The sequence below is a fragment of the Sylvia atricapilla genome, chromosome 4 (assembly GCF_009819655.1).
Source record: "Sylvia atricapilla isolate bSylAtr1 chromosome 4, bSylAtr1.pri, whole genome shotgun sequence".
NCBI classification, from domain to species: Eukaryota; Metazoa; Chordata; class Aves; order Passeriformes; family Sylviidae; genus Sylvia; species Sylvia atricapilla.
The window spans coordinates 14,270,868-14,287,043 of NC_089143.1; the positions used below are offsets into that span (position 1 = coordinate 14,270,868).

At 36.6% G+C, this 16,176-nt stretch overlaps 1 protein-coding gene across 1 annotated transcript in view; it reads right to left on the reverse strand.

Annotated features, from left to right (window-relative positions):
• Window positions 1-4,517: 4,517 nt before the first annotated feature.
• STIM2 (stromal interaction molecule 2) overlaps window positions 4,518-16,176 on the reverse strand; it is a 64,085-nt gene continuing 52,426 nt past the window's right edge. Inside the window, 9 exon segments of the mRNA XM_066317141.1 lie at window positions 4,518-5,794; window positions 6,594-6,795; window positions 10,373-10,611; window positions 10,851-10,951; window positions 11,148-11,315; window positions 11,886-12,063; window positions 12,969-13,146; window positions 14,377-14,492; window positions 15,163-15,274. Of these exon segments, the coding sequence (XP_066173238.1) occupies window positions 5,314-5,794; window positions 6,594-6,795; window positions 10,373-10,611; window positions 10,851-10,951; window positions 11,148-11,315; window positions 11,886-12,063; window positions 12,969-13,146; window positions 14,377-14,492; window positions 15,163-15,274 (1,775 nt within the window). The 3' untranslated portion in view covers window positions 4,518-5,313.

Here is a 16,176-nt window from a genome sequence, read left to right on the forward strand (position 1 = left end):
GTATTCCTTAGGAGGAGATTAAATGGCACTGAACATTTTTCATTCTCTCCAATGAGCAGGAGGCATTTCTTTTTTTACCTTGCCCAACTGTGTTATCCTTAACATCTAAGCAGACATCAACCTTCCCACTTTCATTTCAGTGAAGCATTAAATACACAGAACACACACACCCAACTTGGTAAACTTGAGATTTAAAGTTGTAAAGAAGAACAAAAGATAACACCAATCTACTTCATTTCTGAATGCCTGAAGTAGATTGATAAATACTGCCATCTGCTTAAGCAATGTCAGATGCAAGAGCACCCAGGAACAACAGTTAAAAGTTTTAGATTGTTACCATTTATATGAATTGGTGCATTCTGTTCATGTAAGAGAGGACTAAGGGGAGAGTCAGAAAAATACCATCTGTACTGGGCTGGAAGAAAATCTATTTATCTGTGGAACACCTGTATGACACATTTGAACTGTTACTGAAGCCTCAAAGAATGGTCACCTAGATATCTACACACTGTCAGGCAGCCAAACTCTGCAGGCAATTTTTGGTTATTAATTATCCCAACATCTGTGTCACTAGCAGAAAATGTTAGCAGCACTTAGACTGAACCAGGCATAGGAGGCTTCACCATGAATCACTGAAGATTGCAACATCCAGGATTAAAATGCCTACAAGAAATTTGGAGCAGTGATTCAAACATGAGATAGTAACACACCCCTATAGTAGGTAAGAGCAATTGCAACAGATTAGAAAAATGTGTTCATCCTACTTAACATATTGCACAAGGAGATAAGCAAATAGAGAAGAGGTCCAAGAATTACTAATTCCTCTATGTGGCTTTAAAAAAACCCTTTATTTATTCTCCACTTTGGCTTTAAAAAAAACCCTTTATTTATTCTCCATTGCTTGTAAATATGCTTGTAATTAAATGGAAAAAAAATTCATTGTATACTTATTAAAGTAAGGTAGCAATTCTTCTCCAGCAATGTATGGTGGAAATGGAATGAAACTATCCTGAAACTCTAAAAGCTGGTGATACAAGAAATACTGATCAGCTCTTTTTCCTCCTGTGTATGCCATGTTTTCATATTTTGGGAAGCAAAAGGGCAAAATCTTGAAAGCTTTAATTTCTAATTAGCTCTATCTTTTTAGGCTTTCAGTCACTTGTAAATTATTGCCTAAATCCATGTGGCATCCATAAATATCATAAGAAAACTGAAATCAAGTACTCTTGGTTTCATCATCTTCTAGGCTTCCAAACAAGGAACTATATTCTTACTACAACATTACTACTTGGACTATGAGAATTTTTCCTCCTTCAGCAAACTGCCCTTCAGGAAGTTGAGAGTAATCTGCTACCTAGGTACCAGTGGGGAAAGAAAAGCTAACATATGGCTGGAATTGTCAATGTACAATTTTAAGTTCCATCACTGAGCTGTGGGGATGAGGGATGGAGGGGAACCAACCAAAATGAAAAACCAAAAAACCCAAACACAATCAATTGGTTTTAATCTCAAAATCCACTATATGAAGGTAACAGGCATACCCCATGGCAACCAAAATGCCCTTCCCAAAACTATTATGCTAATCAAGTGTCATATAGCTTCAGTAAAAATTGTGGAAAGACTTGGGTCTGTTTAGTTTTGGAAGATTTGGTATTTTTTTTTTCTTCTTCATCTAGAACCACATATTTGACACATTTCATTTTACAGGTGGCTTAAACAGCCACTTTAAACAGGGAGAAGTCTTTTAGGTTATTTCCACAAATGAGCTGCTATCCTGACAAAGTACTCTAACAAAATATTTAAATAGCAAAGAGCCTCATCTTCTGAAATACCAGAGAATTAAAAATAGAACATGGATTTTAGCCACAAAAAGTGAAAAAACACCCAAAACAAACAAACAAAACAAAAACCCACAAACCAATCTCTAATGACACTAGCTGACAGTCTTGAATGACTGATATGTCCTGTGAATCCTAGTGGATGGAATGCTGGCTGGACTTCCTGACTGCCAGCAAGTTCAAGTTACACTGTTAGCAAATGGAGCCGGAACAGAGAACCTTTTGAGGCACAGTCTCACTTCTTAGATGTGGACATATGCCAGGTACTTCAAAGAATGGATTTGATGACTGCCAGTGAAGATCTACCTTAGAGCCAGTGCTCTCAGCATCCCTCAGTAAAATGACTCGAACCATTTCAAGATGGGAATTTCTGCAGTAGAAGCATTGGAAGCCACTTACATTGTGGACAAATTTAAATGGCAAGAAATGCAAGTAGCTATTAAAATAATAAAAACTAAACTCAATTAACTTAAAATTAGTTTATGCTCCAGCATATAATACTCACACTTCTGATTGTATTAATTTAAGCTTTTTGTTCTCTAACACTTACTACAAAGCAGCTCTAAAGTTACAGGACAGCTGCTGATACACTGAGTGTTGAGAATAGTCTGTGCTCCAAAGGTTTGCCATTTTGAAGCCAAAAATCTATCACTGTGATAATCTCATCTGAGTCGTCTGTAGATCATCATGAAGTAATTTTTTCCAGAAAATAGCTAAATTGTTTTTTTAAAAAATATATTTAACACTTTAAATCTCAGGCAATGAAGAGTCCAATACCTCCTCTGCTTCACTTTTAGTTATACTTACTACAGAAAACTGAATTTGTCTGTTTTGACTTCCCAGTATTTGAGTTTGCCCAATTTTGAGATCAGAATTAAGAAGTGCGGCCCTTCCACTACTCAGTACCAGCTTTTTTTCCATGTGTAAATGCTTACTCTCCAGTACCAAAATGCCACTTCATCTTTGTTGGTAATGAGACAGTTACTCAAACCTCACACCAAGATCTACTATCCAGCCCCAGATCTTATTTTAAACTCAATTATTGCTATAGCCTTCTCAAGCACATCAAGATTTTTGTGGTAGTAGTCTTCTCCATGTTGTTTGGGAGGCACAGTAAATTCCCTACTTGCAGAAAAGTAATTGCTCCCTTTGTAGATGTTCCAGTACTTCATCAGGCATTAAACTACAGCTCTTGAAGGCTCAGCATTGAGGTGGTTCTTCAGCACAAATCTTTTCTCATTGCTGCTTTTTGTTGTCTGCCATGTACAGAGTATAATCTTTGTTCAAAGAGACCATTGTTACCTTGTGATTACTGGTTTTTAAAGCTATAGGTGTTCAATCTGATGATTCAGAGAATAATGGAACAATATTATGTTCTCATTATTTTCTATTCCACCATTTTTTTCTTCTCCAAACTTTATCAAACAGTTGATTTGTCCTATGCTTTTTGGCATAGATGGCCTATAATCAGCCTCTGTTAGACAACAAAACTCTGGATTATTTCTGTTCTTTTAAGAAATTAACCAATGTACCAGGACATTTAAAATACTTGCACATGTAAGGTCTCCACCCCACTTTATAACCCTTCTCTTTCAACCATGTCACTAACCACAGTAAATTTGTTAAAATCACCACCACTTCTTGAGGAGAACCAACTAACACATTTGGTATGTACAGTGGAACCTAAATAGAAAATTATAGAAAAGACACATATCACTTGATTTTAATTAGCTACAGGTTTTGAAGGCTCCTTACTAGAAAAAAGGTAGGCAGTCTGTGAAATAATTCATTCATACAGTACATCACATACATATTGGCAAGAAGTGAGCCCCTCATCACAAGTCCCTGGCAGTGGCACCTGCTACTGGGGCAACTGGAACACCCCTGTGGAAGATCTGAGACTGTTTAGTCATCACTGGATAAATTGCTTCTGTTGACTAAAGCAGGAGATATTTCTTTGGAATGTACCTCAGAAGAAATTCCTGCTCAGTATTAATATTTTCAAACTGAATAAAAGGCACTGTTGCTTAAGCCAAACATTTCTTGTCTCTGTTTAAAAAAAATAAAAAGATGTTTTTGATCAACTAGCTACTGCTACCCTAAGAAGGCTTCCTTGTTACCTCACAGTAATTTCATCTCTCCCTAAAAAAGCTTCACAAAAATTGCTTTTATCTGAAGCATGTAATCTCACTCTTATATCCATCCTTATATCTAAAATTATGAGTTAGTATAACAGTATGCATTATAAAATTATACCATTTACTTCAGACATCTCTGAACAGCTAAATCTTCAAACTATACAAAAATAAAGTGTATGAAATCTTACAAAAGGAGGACATTAAGACAATAATAGCTAATTCAAAAAATATAATAACTTATACACAGCAGTAAGCATAAGCAATGTAGCCTACGACAGCTTCCAATTAACAGGACCTCTGAAACATGTCTGAAACAAGCATCAGCTAAAATTGGAACATTCCCAAGCACAATAATGTTTCCAATTTATTATCATCTTTACCACAGTACAAACTTTCACAACCTCAAATGTCTATTGTCTGTCAACCTGTAAACAAAAGCTACTATTCCCCATTCTCATTTTGAGAGGGTGAATTTTTTCAGTCTTCAGTCAGGTTTCACAACCATCTTGCATAAGGAATCAAGAGCCTGTTCTCTTGGTAATTTGTAATTTACTTTTTTCCTTTTTTTTTTTTTTTGTTTTGTTTTGTTTTGTCATACAGCCTGCAGTGAATTAAAATCACAGTGACAGTCCTGGGAAAAAAATGATCTTTACAGCAGGACTTGAACCATTCTAATAATAAATGCATCTAACAAAGCTTCCCATAATAAAAGCATGACATTTCCATTTCCAGAAATCAAGTCAATTAGAAATGCTAAATTCTACTTAAAAACCCCAAAAGATCTAAAAGTGAAAAGATTCATCTTCTCAGTCAAATACAAGTCTTTCAGTTTCACTTGCAGAGACTGTTCCAGTCTGTAAAACAGTAGTGCAATTCATTTACTTCTACTTCTTTTATTTTTGTTAAAGTCCGGTAGATAAACGTCCTATTTCTATGGAAAGATAGGAAGATGCTCCAGTAAACAAGAAACTTTGGCAAGCCCAGGAAGGCTTACTAGTCCATTAAAGCTTTGGAGTCCAAAGTGGCTTGAAAACAGTTCATGAACAAACTTAAAAAAGCCCGACAAAACAAATTAAAAAAAAAAAAAAAGGCTGAAAAGACAAACTAGAAAAAAATAGAGAAATAAATAGGCAGAAATTAATGTAAACTGTCTGAACTTTTTAATGATTTCTCATTGACAGCTGGCACAACCGTTGACAGTACAGTCATTAAATATAGGAGACCTACAGAGTATTCCATTAGGGCATCCAGTCTGGAATGCTCAAATGGAATTACATTCCTAAAGATTTAAAAAATAGAGTTCTTATGATATTACTATAGGTTTTCTTCTGCCCACCTCACTTGCACTTCTTCTTAAAGAGGTTTTTTATTTTGGATGGCTTTTTATTTTTTTCACCATTCTGGCAGAGGTCCTGTGGGATGCTGCTTATCCTGGGGACAGAAGCAGCTTCATGGCTGGGTTTACTATCACTGCCGGTTGAAGAACATGAGGTGTGACGAGGCTTTGGGACTGGGATCCCAGTTGAAAGCTGGTTCATGCTGCAAGACTTCTCCAGGATTCCATTATAAACTTTGCTTGCAGGACTAAAGATCATGCTCTTAGTTTCTGCCATGCCTACACAGTCAGGAGAGCCCCTAGAAATATCTGCAGTTAGAGAAGAGGAGTCTCCCGTAGATGATTCCTCAAGTGAGAATTCTTCTGGCGATACTTTCTGAGGAGAAATTGTCTGGTACATCTCAAGACTTGCTGGAGGAGACTGTTTTCTTCCAATGGAGGAATTTAAGGAGTCACATTCCGAACCTGTTTCCTGTACTTCCCTGAGTCAGAGCAGAGAGAAGAGAAAATATAATGAAACTACAATTTTCTTCATATAGTTAAAAAGGAAATTAATTTAGAATCAATAACATTAGTCTAAAAGCACCACCCACACTTTTCCTTAGTAGTTAATTAAACAAAAAATAATTAAGTTAAACATTTTAAGTTACAACTTGCATTACATAATTTTATTATCTAAACTTAAGGGAATTAGTTTGTGCAATCTTGCTTTTGTGAGCAGCAGCATCTGCCCAGAATCAGTCATTTGTATCTCACTTCAAAGAACAAAATCTATCTTTCTGGCATGTGAAGTCAGAAAAGTTATGAAATGAAAGAAGGAGATTTAAGCCTATCATATACAAAAAGTTTCTTCAGGACAAGTGTCCCTACCTTTCAACAAGCTCATTTGCTCCTTCCAAAAGGAATTTAACCTTTTCCTATGAGGCCATGTAACAAGAGTAGGTACACGCTCAACATGCTGTAAGAATTGTGTTACCATCCATCTCCTCTTCGCCCAGTAGCTGACATTGCTTTTGATCCTAGTTTCAGATGTAAAAGCCAGTAACATATTGTAATGGAGAATCAGGGTTAGTTCAGTGCACCCTGGATTGTAACATTACTTAACTGTATATGACATGCTAGCTATTTACATACACATACCAGACAAGAACTCTCTGCTCCACGTAGACTATATTAATTTATATTATCCTATAGATTACTTTAACTTTTGGCTCTAACTCTAAACTGTTAGTCTCAATAATCCTATCAAGAGTTCCAAGTGCTGTTTGCTAATCTCCGTACCATTGTTTATCAGCAGAGAAGTAAATGGCTTCCTCCTCCTCTTCAGTTCGATAGAGAGCTGGGCAGCTCGACACAGAAAGGATGTCAGGGTCAGGGGAGTGCAAAGCGTGCTGAGACTGTGGAGATGATGGCACAACACTGCGTCTTGATCTACACAAGCTACTGCTTCTTGCCAGTGTGCTGGGAGGTTTTACAATGGACCCTGAGGCAGAGAAAAAGCAAACCAAAACCCTCCAAGTGACATTGATGTTAACAGTATCTACTCTGAAGACTAAGTAGCAGCTATCTGCTTCAGTGACAGTGACTTTTAAACAACTTTGACATTGCTTGACAGTTTCAGAGGAAGAAAGACTGGCACAGCTCGTACCTTCTACAGTTAGATGAAGCAGCTAATCAAGATGCAACTGCAGAGATTTTATGCCTGCAAATACTACCCTGACCAAGTACACCAAAACTCTGGCTCACTACACTCTCTTGAGAACAAAAAGAAAGATTCTACTGAAACTCTCAACCGTTCATAAACTAAAAATAGTAGTGCTGAAATTAGCATGTTACACAATGTCCTGCATTTTCATTTTACGGTGATTTGGAGGTTAGAAGAAAACGTAAAAGTTTTGCAATGTTGGTATGACTAACCAAACAGCCAATTGATATACACTACACTACACTACACTAGTTGAAAAGTCAGATAGAGAAGATTAATTTCATTTATGTAACATGAGAGAAAATGCATAATTCAACCACTTTTTAAGCTCAAGAACTTGCTTTTAGATAACACTGTCTATTGCCAGGCTAACTATGAATTTCTGGAAGCAAAAATACTAAGAATGGATGGAGACAACCACACAAGACTTCATCAGCAAAGAACCCAACAGGAAGTGATAAACTCCAATGCTCCAATTCTGCCTTCAAAAGATTATTAGGCAGCAATACTTGTAACAGAAATAAATCTACAGACCTGTTTTCAGGCTAGCTGTTACAAGTCTCAGGAAGTTTCATACCCCTCCTCAAACTGTCCCATGGAATGCATCACTGCTTATGTAAGATACACCAGACCCTTACTGGGGTTCAAAATTGTTTAACAAACACTACACGCTAAAAATCCCTTTAAATATTTCTGTAGACAAGGATGTCTAGCTTGACAAAATAATTTTATTTTCTGCAATGCCAGTTTATCATCATGTAAGTTACAGTTTCCCTTCCTGGAATCTCAGAAAAGGACAAGGTGTCCACTCTCTTTTAGTACAGGAAATCATGACTTTCACTAAACTGTAAGTAACTGCACCTTTCCCAACACGAAGATTTATTTCCACTCCTGAGCAGGAAAGAAAGGTTTGCGAGTCTCAACATGAGAGGTGTTGTGTAACTCAAACATCTAAATTTACTTTTGAGGAATTCCCTACTGACCTTAAAAGCATGTTGGGAGCTCAAAAATCATCTTGTGTCATTACAAAAAAAAAAAAAAATCCTCAAAGACCAAATGTGAACTGAGATAAGAGAAGAATCTCTCTAGGAAATTTGTGCTACAGGTCCAGGTAAATCAGATGCCATCCTACTTGCTGGTATTAAAAAAAAAGATTGAACTGTCAGTGAATTTTGAGAGAAGCAGGAAGTATTTTGATTCTTTGTAGATGTATATACACAGGAATATGAAGAATTCAGGTATGACAAAAATGTAGAATTTTCCAGCGCAAAAGAAACTCACTAAATCAAGGAACCAGCAGAATCCTAATCAGTCAATGGAAAAGTAGAAATTTCACTATCACCTTCCGACTGTAAGGACTTTTTTCCAGTGTCATACCATTTCTTAATCGATTTTTGTTCTTCAGCTTGAAATTGATCAAACAGCTCTATTATTTGACATCCTATTAGCCTATCAACACAATTGCTCTGGCACAAAGAAGCCTGTACAACAGACCTCAAATTTTGTAAATCATGAGTCCAAAGGATGCTGGGGGAAGGCAATAGCCCAGTCCACTTTAGACCTGGCAATTGAAATAGCCCTTTCTTAAAATGCACAATGCATTTTGCCCGAAGCCTCATGACCAAAACAAGCCATTTTGGTTCTGTCCTTCCTCATGTATTTGTTATTTTTGTCTAAAGGATGGGAATAATTCAGCAGTTACTGAGCTAACCTACAATAATTTGACTCCTCAACACTAGTTTCAACAACAGATCATTTAGCATCTTTTTCTCTCCTTCCCCACTCCTAAGTGTTTCCATGTTTTATTTACAAAATAGAAATGCTAAAAGCTAGTAAACTAAGGATTAGCCACTTCCTTCATGTGATAATTTTGACCACACTAGGTTCTTGTGCCTTCCCAAAATTCAGGAAGAAGAAAAAAAAAGTTTTTGTAGTGTTACTAAGATTCAGATTACTTTTAACACTGAGAAAGGAATACTTGCAAATGAACAGATCTTTAGCAAAGAAAAAAAATTAAACCCTAATTGCAAAGCATACAGTAAAGTTTCAGTTAAGTATGCTCTTACAAACAGTACAGTCCTTTTTTAATTGCAGTTCCTTTGAAACAACTGCACACTCTTCTCTAGTTTCATATCTAAGCAAGATCTAAATGAATGAAAAAAACCCCACAAGTCTAAAGTTTTTTACAGATATCCAAGTGTTGGCATTGTAGACCATTTGGAAAATCATAACAATAAATGGACCTCTTCCTTCTGAAATCAGACCACAGGCTTCTCTGTATAAAATTGGAAGCTTAACTCCAGGCATCCATATTTTATTTGGTCTCAAATAAATGTGTTGCTAAGGTTTAAATCAAAGTATTTGCACTGGAGACAACTAGAGAAACAGCATTCTTTAAAAGTGATCAAAACTTGTTGCAAGAGGATTAATGAACTTTTCAATGTGGTCTGCAGAAAAAAAGGTTGGTACATTTAGAAGAAAAACAAGTGCCCAAGACAGACTAAGCGAAGCCAGCAAAGTGGCAACCTTAGACTGTTCTAAAATACAGTTTCAATTTCTTCTGAGAATCCCAGCCCTGGAAGAAAAATGTACCCACATGACAGTTTTCCTTCCTACTCCTTCCTCAGCTTAAAACAGCTCATTTGAATAGCTGCATGGGAGCTCATCTTTACAATTTCCCTCTAGAGTCCAGTTAATCACAACCTCCACAAAACAGGCTCTTGTTTTGATACAATGACTCATGACACAAGGGTGGTCTGAATCCCCAGTGTATATCTTCTGATCATAGTTTAACCAAAGCTGGATTTCTCTCCCTCCAGAACTTGGCCTCTCTGATGGACACTCAAACAACCCACTGTATCCAAACACAAATTCTGCCTGAACGCTTTCCTTAAACAACAACAGGATTTTGTTCCAACCACTAAAGAATGTGTGCAAGGCTGTGTAGCATGGGGCCTCCCAAGGGATGTGATCTTCCTCATAGTTCAAGGAACCCTGGACTAACTTCATCCCTTCCATCTGAAAGAATAAATGAGCTACAAACTCAGCATTATTTATTATAAACTTTTGTCTAAGTAGCAATCCAAGGTTGACAAGCTTCACAAACTTTCAAAACCTTAGCTGAATTTGTCCTACTCTCCCACTGAAACAAATAAAGGCTTTTTCTTTATTGCAAAACCCAATTTTCCATTTATGTAAGTCACACTAGATCTGGTATCTGAAATGCTACATAGAATTTTGGTCCTTTTGACTTTGATCTAATCCTGTTTGACTTCAGTACTCTTCTCCCACCTGACTTGAAAATCCCATGTCCCCACAGCATCTCCTCTTTCTTTTTACTGAGCTCATCACTTACCATGAAACTGTGAAACTATTGGAGGAGTGTCCTCATCTAAGTCGTCAACTCCCCCTGCAATTGGATAGGGAGGAATAGACACTCGAGGCATAACTACCCAGCTGTGATCAGAGTAGAGGGAGGAAGTCAAGCTTGGCAGCCCAGAATTGTGTGCAATTTGAAAACCACAAATCTTCTCAATCTGTTGCCATCGATAAAGACGCTCTCGCAAACACGTTGTCAACTCAGAGAGTGCTTTCCTGAAGAAAGGAATATAATTAATTATATACTGTTCTTATTGATAAAGAAATGCAACACATTCATTCCAGCATACCAGAAGATCCATTACAGCTATTTAAATATTCACATCTTGGTATTTTTTTGCTTTCTAAAGTGCAAAACCACTAAGATACTCAATTCCATAACTCTCGAAAATGTCATTGTTCTGGGAGCAAATAATCATGAAAGAATATGCATCCTGTCCTGGTAACCCTCTTACTTTGCTTCAAGAATTTTATGGTCCACTTCATCCAGAGAGGAGCTGTGTGCAACATGTAATGTTCCAAATACAGTGCTTCTCTTCTTTTTTATCTTTTCTGCCTAAAAAGCAAAGTAAAGTGAAATGTATAAAACTAATAGCATACTTAACAGATGACAAAACACTAGCAATATTGACAGGTAACAAAAAATTCAGAGAAGAAAAAAGCACAAATGTTTATCTGCTTTGTGTTTACTGTTTCATTTCTCTAGCAACAGAACAGAAAAATCTTAAAGTAGCTGAAGAATAATTTATTACCTCATCTTTAGCAATTGCTAATTGCATTTCTGCATGCTGTCTTTTGATATTGTAATACTGTACTTCAACTTCATGTGTTAATTGAAGCCACTTCTGCAAAGCTTCAGGAACAGACCAATTACTTCTCAACTCAAACTCCTTCTCAGCCTTTTTTAAAGCCATACGAACCTAGTAATCAAGAAGAAATAAAAGTGTAACCAAAAGTATCATTAGAACTAACAGGTGAATTATAAGCACCTTTATATCCCACAGCACCATACCAAAACCTGAGTTTTGGTGTGTGCTGGCTGTTGTCAGGTATGCAGATCTGGCATCTCTGAAATGTAGCGTATGACCTTCCATAGTTTTCCAATTATATACAGCTCCTAATTCAAAGTTTAAATATTTTTGTGAGATGATAATTTTTTAGTACAATAAATCCAAATGTATTGCTGTTCAGATGAAACAAAGCTACTCTCTCTCTTCTAATAACAAGATAGAAAAAGCTTTTTTGTATATTTTTATTCAATGAATCCCAAAATATTATGATGAGTTAATACACCAAGTTTACAGCTTCTAATAGTTTCAGGTTTATTTTATTAGATAATGGCATGATTGACAGACAATCATAAAGTGCTCTCAGAATTTTTCCATTCAAATCTAGCATTTGGGCAATGCTCCTTTAAGCACTACTGAGGATCTAATAAAACTAGGACTGATTTAAAGTCAACAGTAAATTTATAAACAGCTGGCAGATACCTGTACTAACTCTTCCTCTGCATATTTGAGCCTGCTGAGCTCACATTCAGCTCCCTCTCTCAATTCCCTTAGGCGATGAGCTTCACGTTTTGCATCATTGATCTCATCCATCATTTTGCGCTCAAGATTTTGCTTTTCAACAGCAACGTTTCTATTCTCTTCTTGTGCCTTCTCAAGCCTTCACAATTGAACAAAAAATATGAGAAAATACACAGCATATTTGTTAAAAGTTGCAGTCCTCAGGATAACAAAATGCATCCACCAACAGGGCAAGAGGCAATGAGCACAAACCAAAGCACATGAGGTTCCGTCTGACCATCAGGAAACACTTTCACCATGAGAGTGACTGAACACTGGCACAGGTTGCCCAGAGAGGTGGTAGAGCCTCCATCCTTGGACATATTCAGAAGCCACCTGCACATGGTCCTAGGCAACCTGTTATAAATGATCCTGCTTGAGCAGGAGGGGCCACACAAGATGAACTCCAGAAGTCTCTTCCAACCTCAACCACTCTGTGATAATAAAAACTCTGCAAGCTTCATGAATCAGCAGCAATTTCATCACACAATGTGATATCCACACCAGGCAAAATACCCAAACTTTGAAGTGAACCATCATTAAAAGTGCATTATCAAAACACAAGTCTCTATAGACAACTGTGTTAAAGGTGACCACAGACTATCAACTCTCACAATACTATATATGCCATAGAAACTAATCAGTTCAGGTCTGTTTCAATCTTAAAAGTTTAAAAAGAGAAAGAAATGGTCTCATTCCCATGTAACTATTTAAAGTAAACTGTAATTATATGGAAATAGCAATACATATTTGCAAATCTGTAGGAAAAGAGACCGAGTTTCTATTCTCTACCGTCATCCACAAGTTTGTATTGACTGTTAAAATATCCAGAAGCAATGTCTACCCAAGAAATCAGCACCACTGAAATCACCATTTCCATGCACAGGGAAGATGAGCAAAATCCAAAGGCAGTTAATGCAAAAAACTGAAGACTGCAAAGGTTCTGCATTTATGTTTAACCTCAAAACAAAAGGACAGCTTTTTTTTTTCTTTTAGGTTTTATACCTTTCCTGCAAGTCAAGAAGACTTTGCTCTGCTGTTTGGAGACTTTCTAAGTCCTTCATCATTTTTGTGATATGTTCTCTTGAGGTTCTGTTCTGTGTATATGCAAACCAGCAGCCTCCAAAACCAATAACTATAGAAACTGTTAATATAAAATCCTTCATCCAGTTGTGAGGGGGACCTGTACAGAGAACAACACCATCATTAACTAGTTCATTGATAAAGACAACAGACTAAGGCCCTCCCCCCTCTCCCAAGCCTAGAAGGCAACAGAACCTGATGCTAAACAGAATTCTAGCTCATTTACCTCAAACCACCTCCAACCTTTCAAAAGTATTCCACAGCATTTTCCATACAACATAAGCAGTTGTGCTCTAATATAATTTACTTAATCTATACTAAAATATTCATTAGACTGAGAAAAGCTTACGGAACCCCTTTAGAAGTACATACTCTGTATCTTTATTTAGAGTTAAAATAGAGTTCCACAATTGCACTTTATCAGGCCAGCAGGAGGTGTAATTAGATTTAAGCAAGTTCTCCCCAGTCTGCACCCTCTTGAATACCCTATGCTGAGTTAAAAATGCACTCAGAAATAATAAAGCACATTTTAAAATGGTAACAATATCACTTTCTAAAAGTAAAAGTTGGATTGTCAAACTATCATATCCAAGATTCGCATAACATATCTTTGTTAGTAAAACTTCTATAGTCACTTGCACCTCTGTAAAAACAGTTACTGTGAGCATTAAAGGTCTAATACAAAGTGTGGGGGTTTTTTTCCCCTAAAAATCCCCAGCTGCGATCTGACTTGACTAGTTCAGGAACACCTGACACACACAGTACCAGAGCAGAGCTGTAACTGTGTCCAAGCAAGCATGCAGAGCACGCAAGGCACTGATGATGTGGTATGGACATGGCTGCATAAGGTAAAATGGGTCAGATGTGGAACTCCTGCATTAAATTTAACTGCACTTAAAAGACACAGGTGTTGGATTTGCATCACTATTTCCCTTTTTCTTCTTGGGGAAGGTCATCTCCTCTCATTTCAGCATCCCAGCTGCACTGTCCAAGCTAATTGAGAAGTGAATGTAACCTTAACTATAAATCTAATTTAAACAGTCAAAAATATTTAGAGGGCACTTCTTGTGACAGAAAATGCATCTGTCAAGTAGGGTTATACTAAAATTTCTATGTGATCTTACACACAGAAGTGAACCTTTGTTCTGCTCAAAGCACCTAAATAACCCTTTTTAATTCACTGCAGAGTTCCACAACACATGCCAAGCAATCAATCAGCACATCCACAAAATAGATAAGCTGTCCTATCTACAGTATCAAGTGTCGTGGAAAATATGCTCTGTTGAATTCTTACAAGAGATAAGAAAAAGAACTCTAAAAAGTTACTAACGGGTGAGAGGTCCAAATAAAACAACATCCAAGGCTTTAAGCTGAAGCTTCTGTCTATGGCTCCGGTCAATTATTTTCAAGTGAGAGATCATGAAAGCATGTTCATTTACTGCTATCCTGTTAATGAAAAGACAAAACATTACCTATTCCATAAACAATATTCACAATCAGTCTATGGAGAGGAGGAAAAAAAAAAAAAAAAAAAAAAGACATCAATAGCACCTCCCACAGTTATATAGATTACAGCTATGCAATTAAGACAGAGAAATACAATACAAGAGTAATGCTATATAAAAGCATTTCACCATGTGGCAAAAGAAGAAAATAAAATCCTTTAATTATTCTTTTCTTTCTGGAAAAAATATCATTAAATAAATCCACTTTGCATAGTTGAAGGTATATTTACAGACTTGTGACATCAACTCCTAAATAATCACAATACTCAGGTGTGGTATTGATGCTCCAGGAAAGGTATTTTACAGTTACATTGTTGTATATAGCCATACAATAGATCAAAAGATGTTCAAAAGGAAGTTTGCTACCACACAGAATTATGTGACCTTCAATAAGAGCTTCCACAGAAAGAAATAAAACTTTTATGAAAGCTGTATTTTGAAATATTCTGGCAGGAAAAAAAAAAACAGCTCTCTCTTCAAGGGACACTTCTCTTTTCTTGCATTTGACCGTATCTTGTTAGACTTCAGGTTCACACAGTTGATCCTACCATATAGACTAATGCAGCAACCTAAGGGGAATTATTTGAAACTACTTCAGAAGATATATTCACCTTGGAAGTGTTGTTCCATTGACATTGCTGTCTCTAAAATTCTTTTCATATTGGGGCAATTCAACAAAATCTGAGAGCCACTGAAGAGTGTCCTCTTGAGTCCAGTTATGAACTGAAAGAAAAATTCAATTAACTTAGGGTTTTAGTAAAAATCAACAGCTTAGGAGACAAGCAGTAGAAAAAGGCAGATTACAATAACCAAAAGAGTTTAGCCAAATATAATTCCAGAAAAATTAGCATTACTAAGGTGTTTCTGGCATTTTGCCTTCTTCATTACATGCTTCCCTGTAAAAACTTAGGCAAGCTATAAACAAACAAGCATGGAACCAATAGAAGTACTTCTTTATTAAAACTTTCACAGAACAATTTAGTCTTTTGCTTTAGTTTAAATCAGGACAACATCTTGTGACTTTCATCTACTTAAACCAATTCCAGCCTCAACTCCTTTGTCCTTGCTACCCTTGCAGAATTAAACACACATCAGCTGGTACTGTAACCATTTGAGGCAATATACCAAGATCTTTCCCAGGATGATGCTTCAAGAACTTGTTTTGACAAGAATTTTCTTAGAGGCTTATGTCTACTAATCACAAAATGGGAGCTGACAAGAGAAGAAGAGGAGACTGAAAGAAAACACCAAAAGACAGAAGAAATTTAACAGGAAAACTATTAAATCTCTCTCAAACATGCCCAAGAAAAGTGGAATTACGTGCAAAAATAGTTTAAGAAAAATTACTTAAAATATGTAGAGAATAATTAACAATTTTCCTTAATAACAGCAACATTCTACATAAACATTCATCACTACAGATGTGCTAAGAAAATGCTACCCACAGATATCACAAAACCCCCACATTTCTGTCCCTTACGGACCAGCTGCTACAGTTTACAGCTTCACACTGAAAAAATTGAAGGGAAATTGTTCGCTCCATTTATGAGTCTGCAAAAGTCTGTCTGCATACGAAAGAAACAGGGACAGCCTCCTTCTGGACAGACATGTATTCACATGAAAAA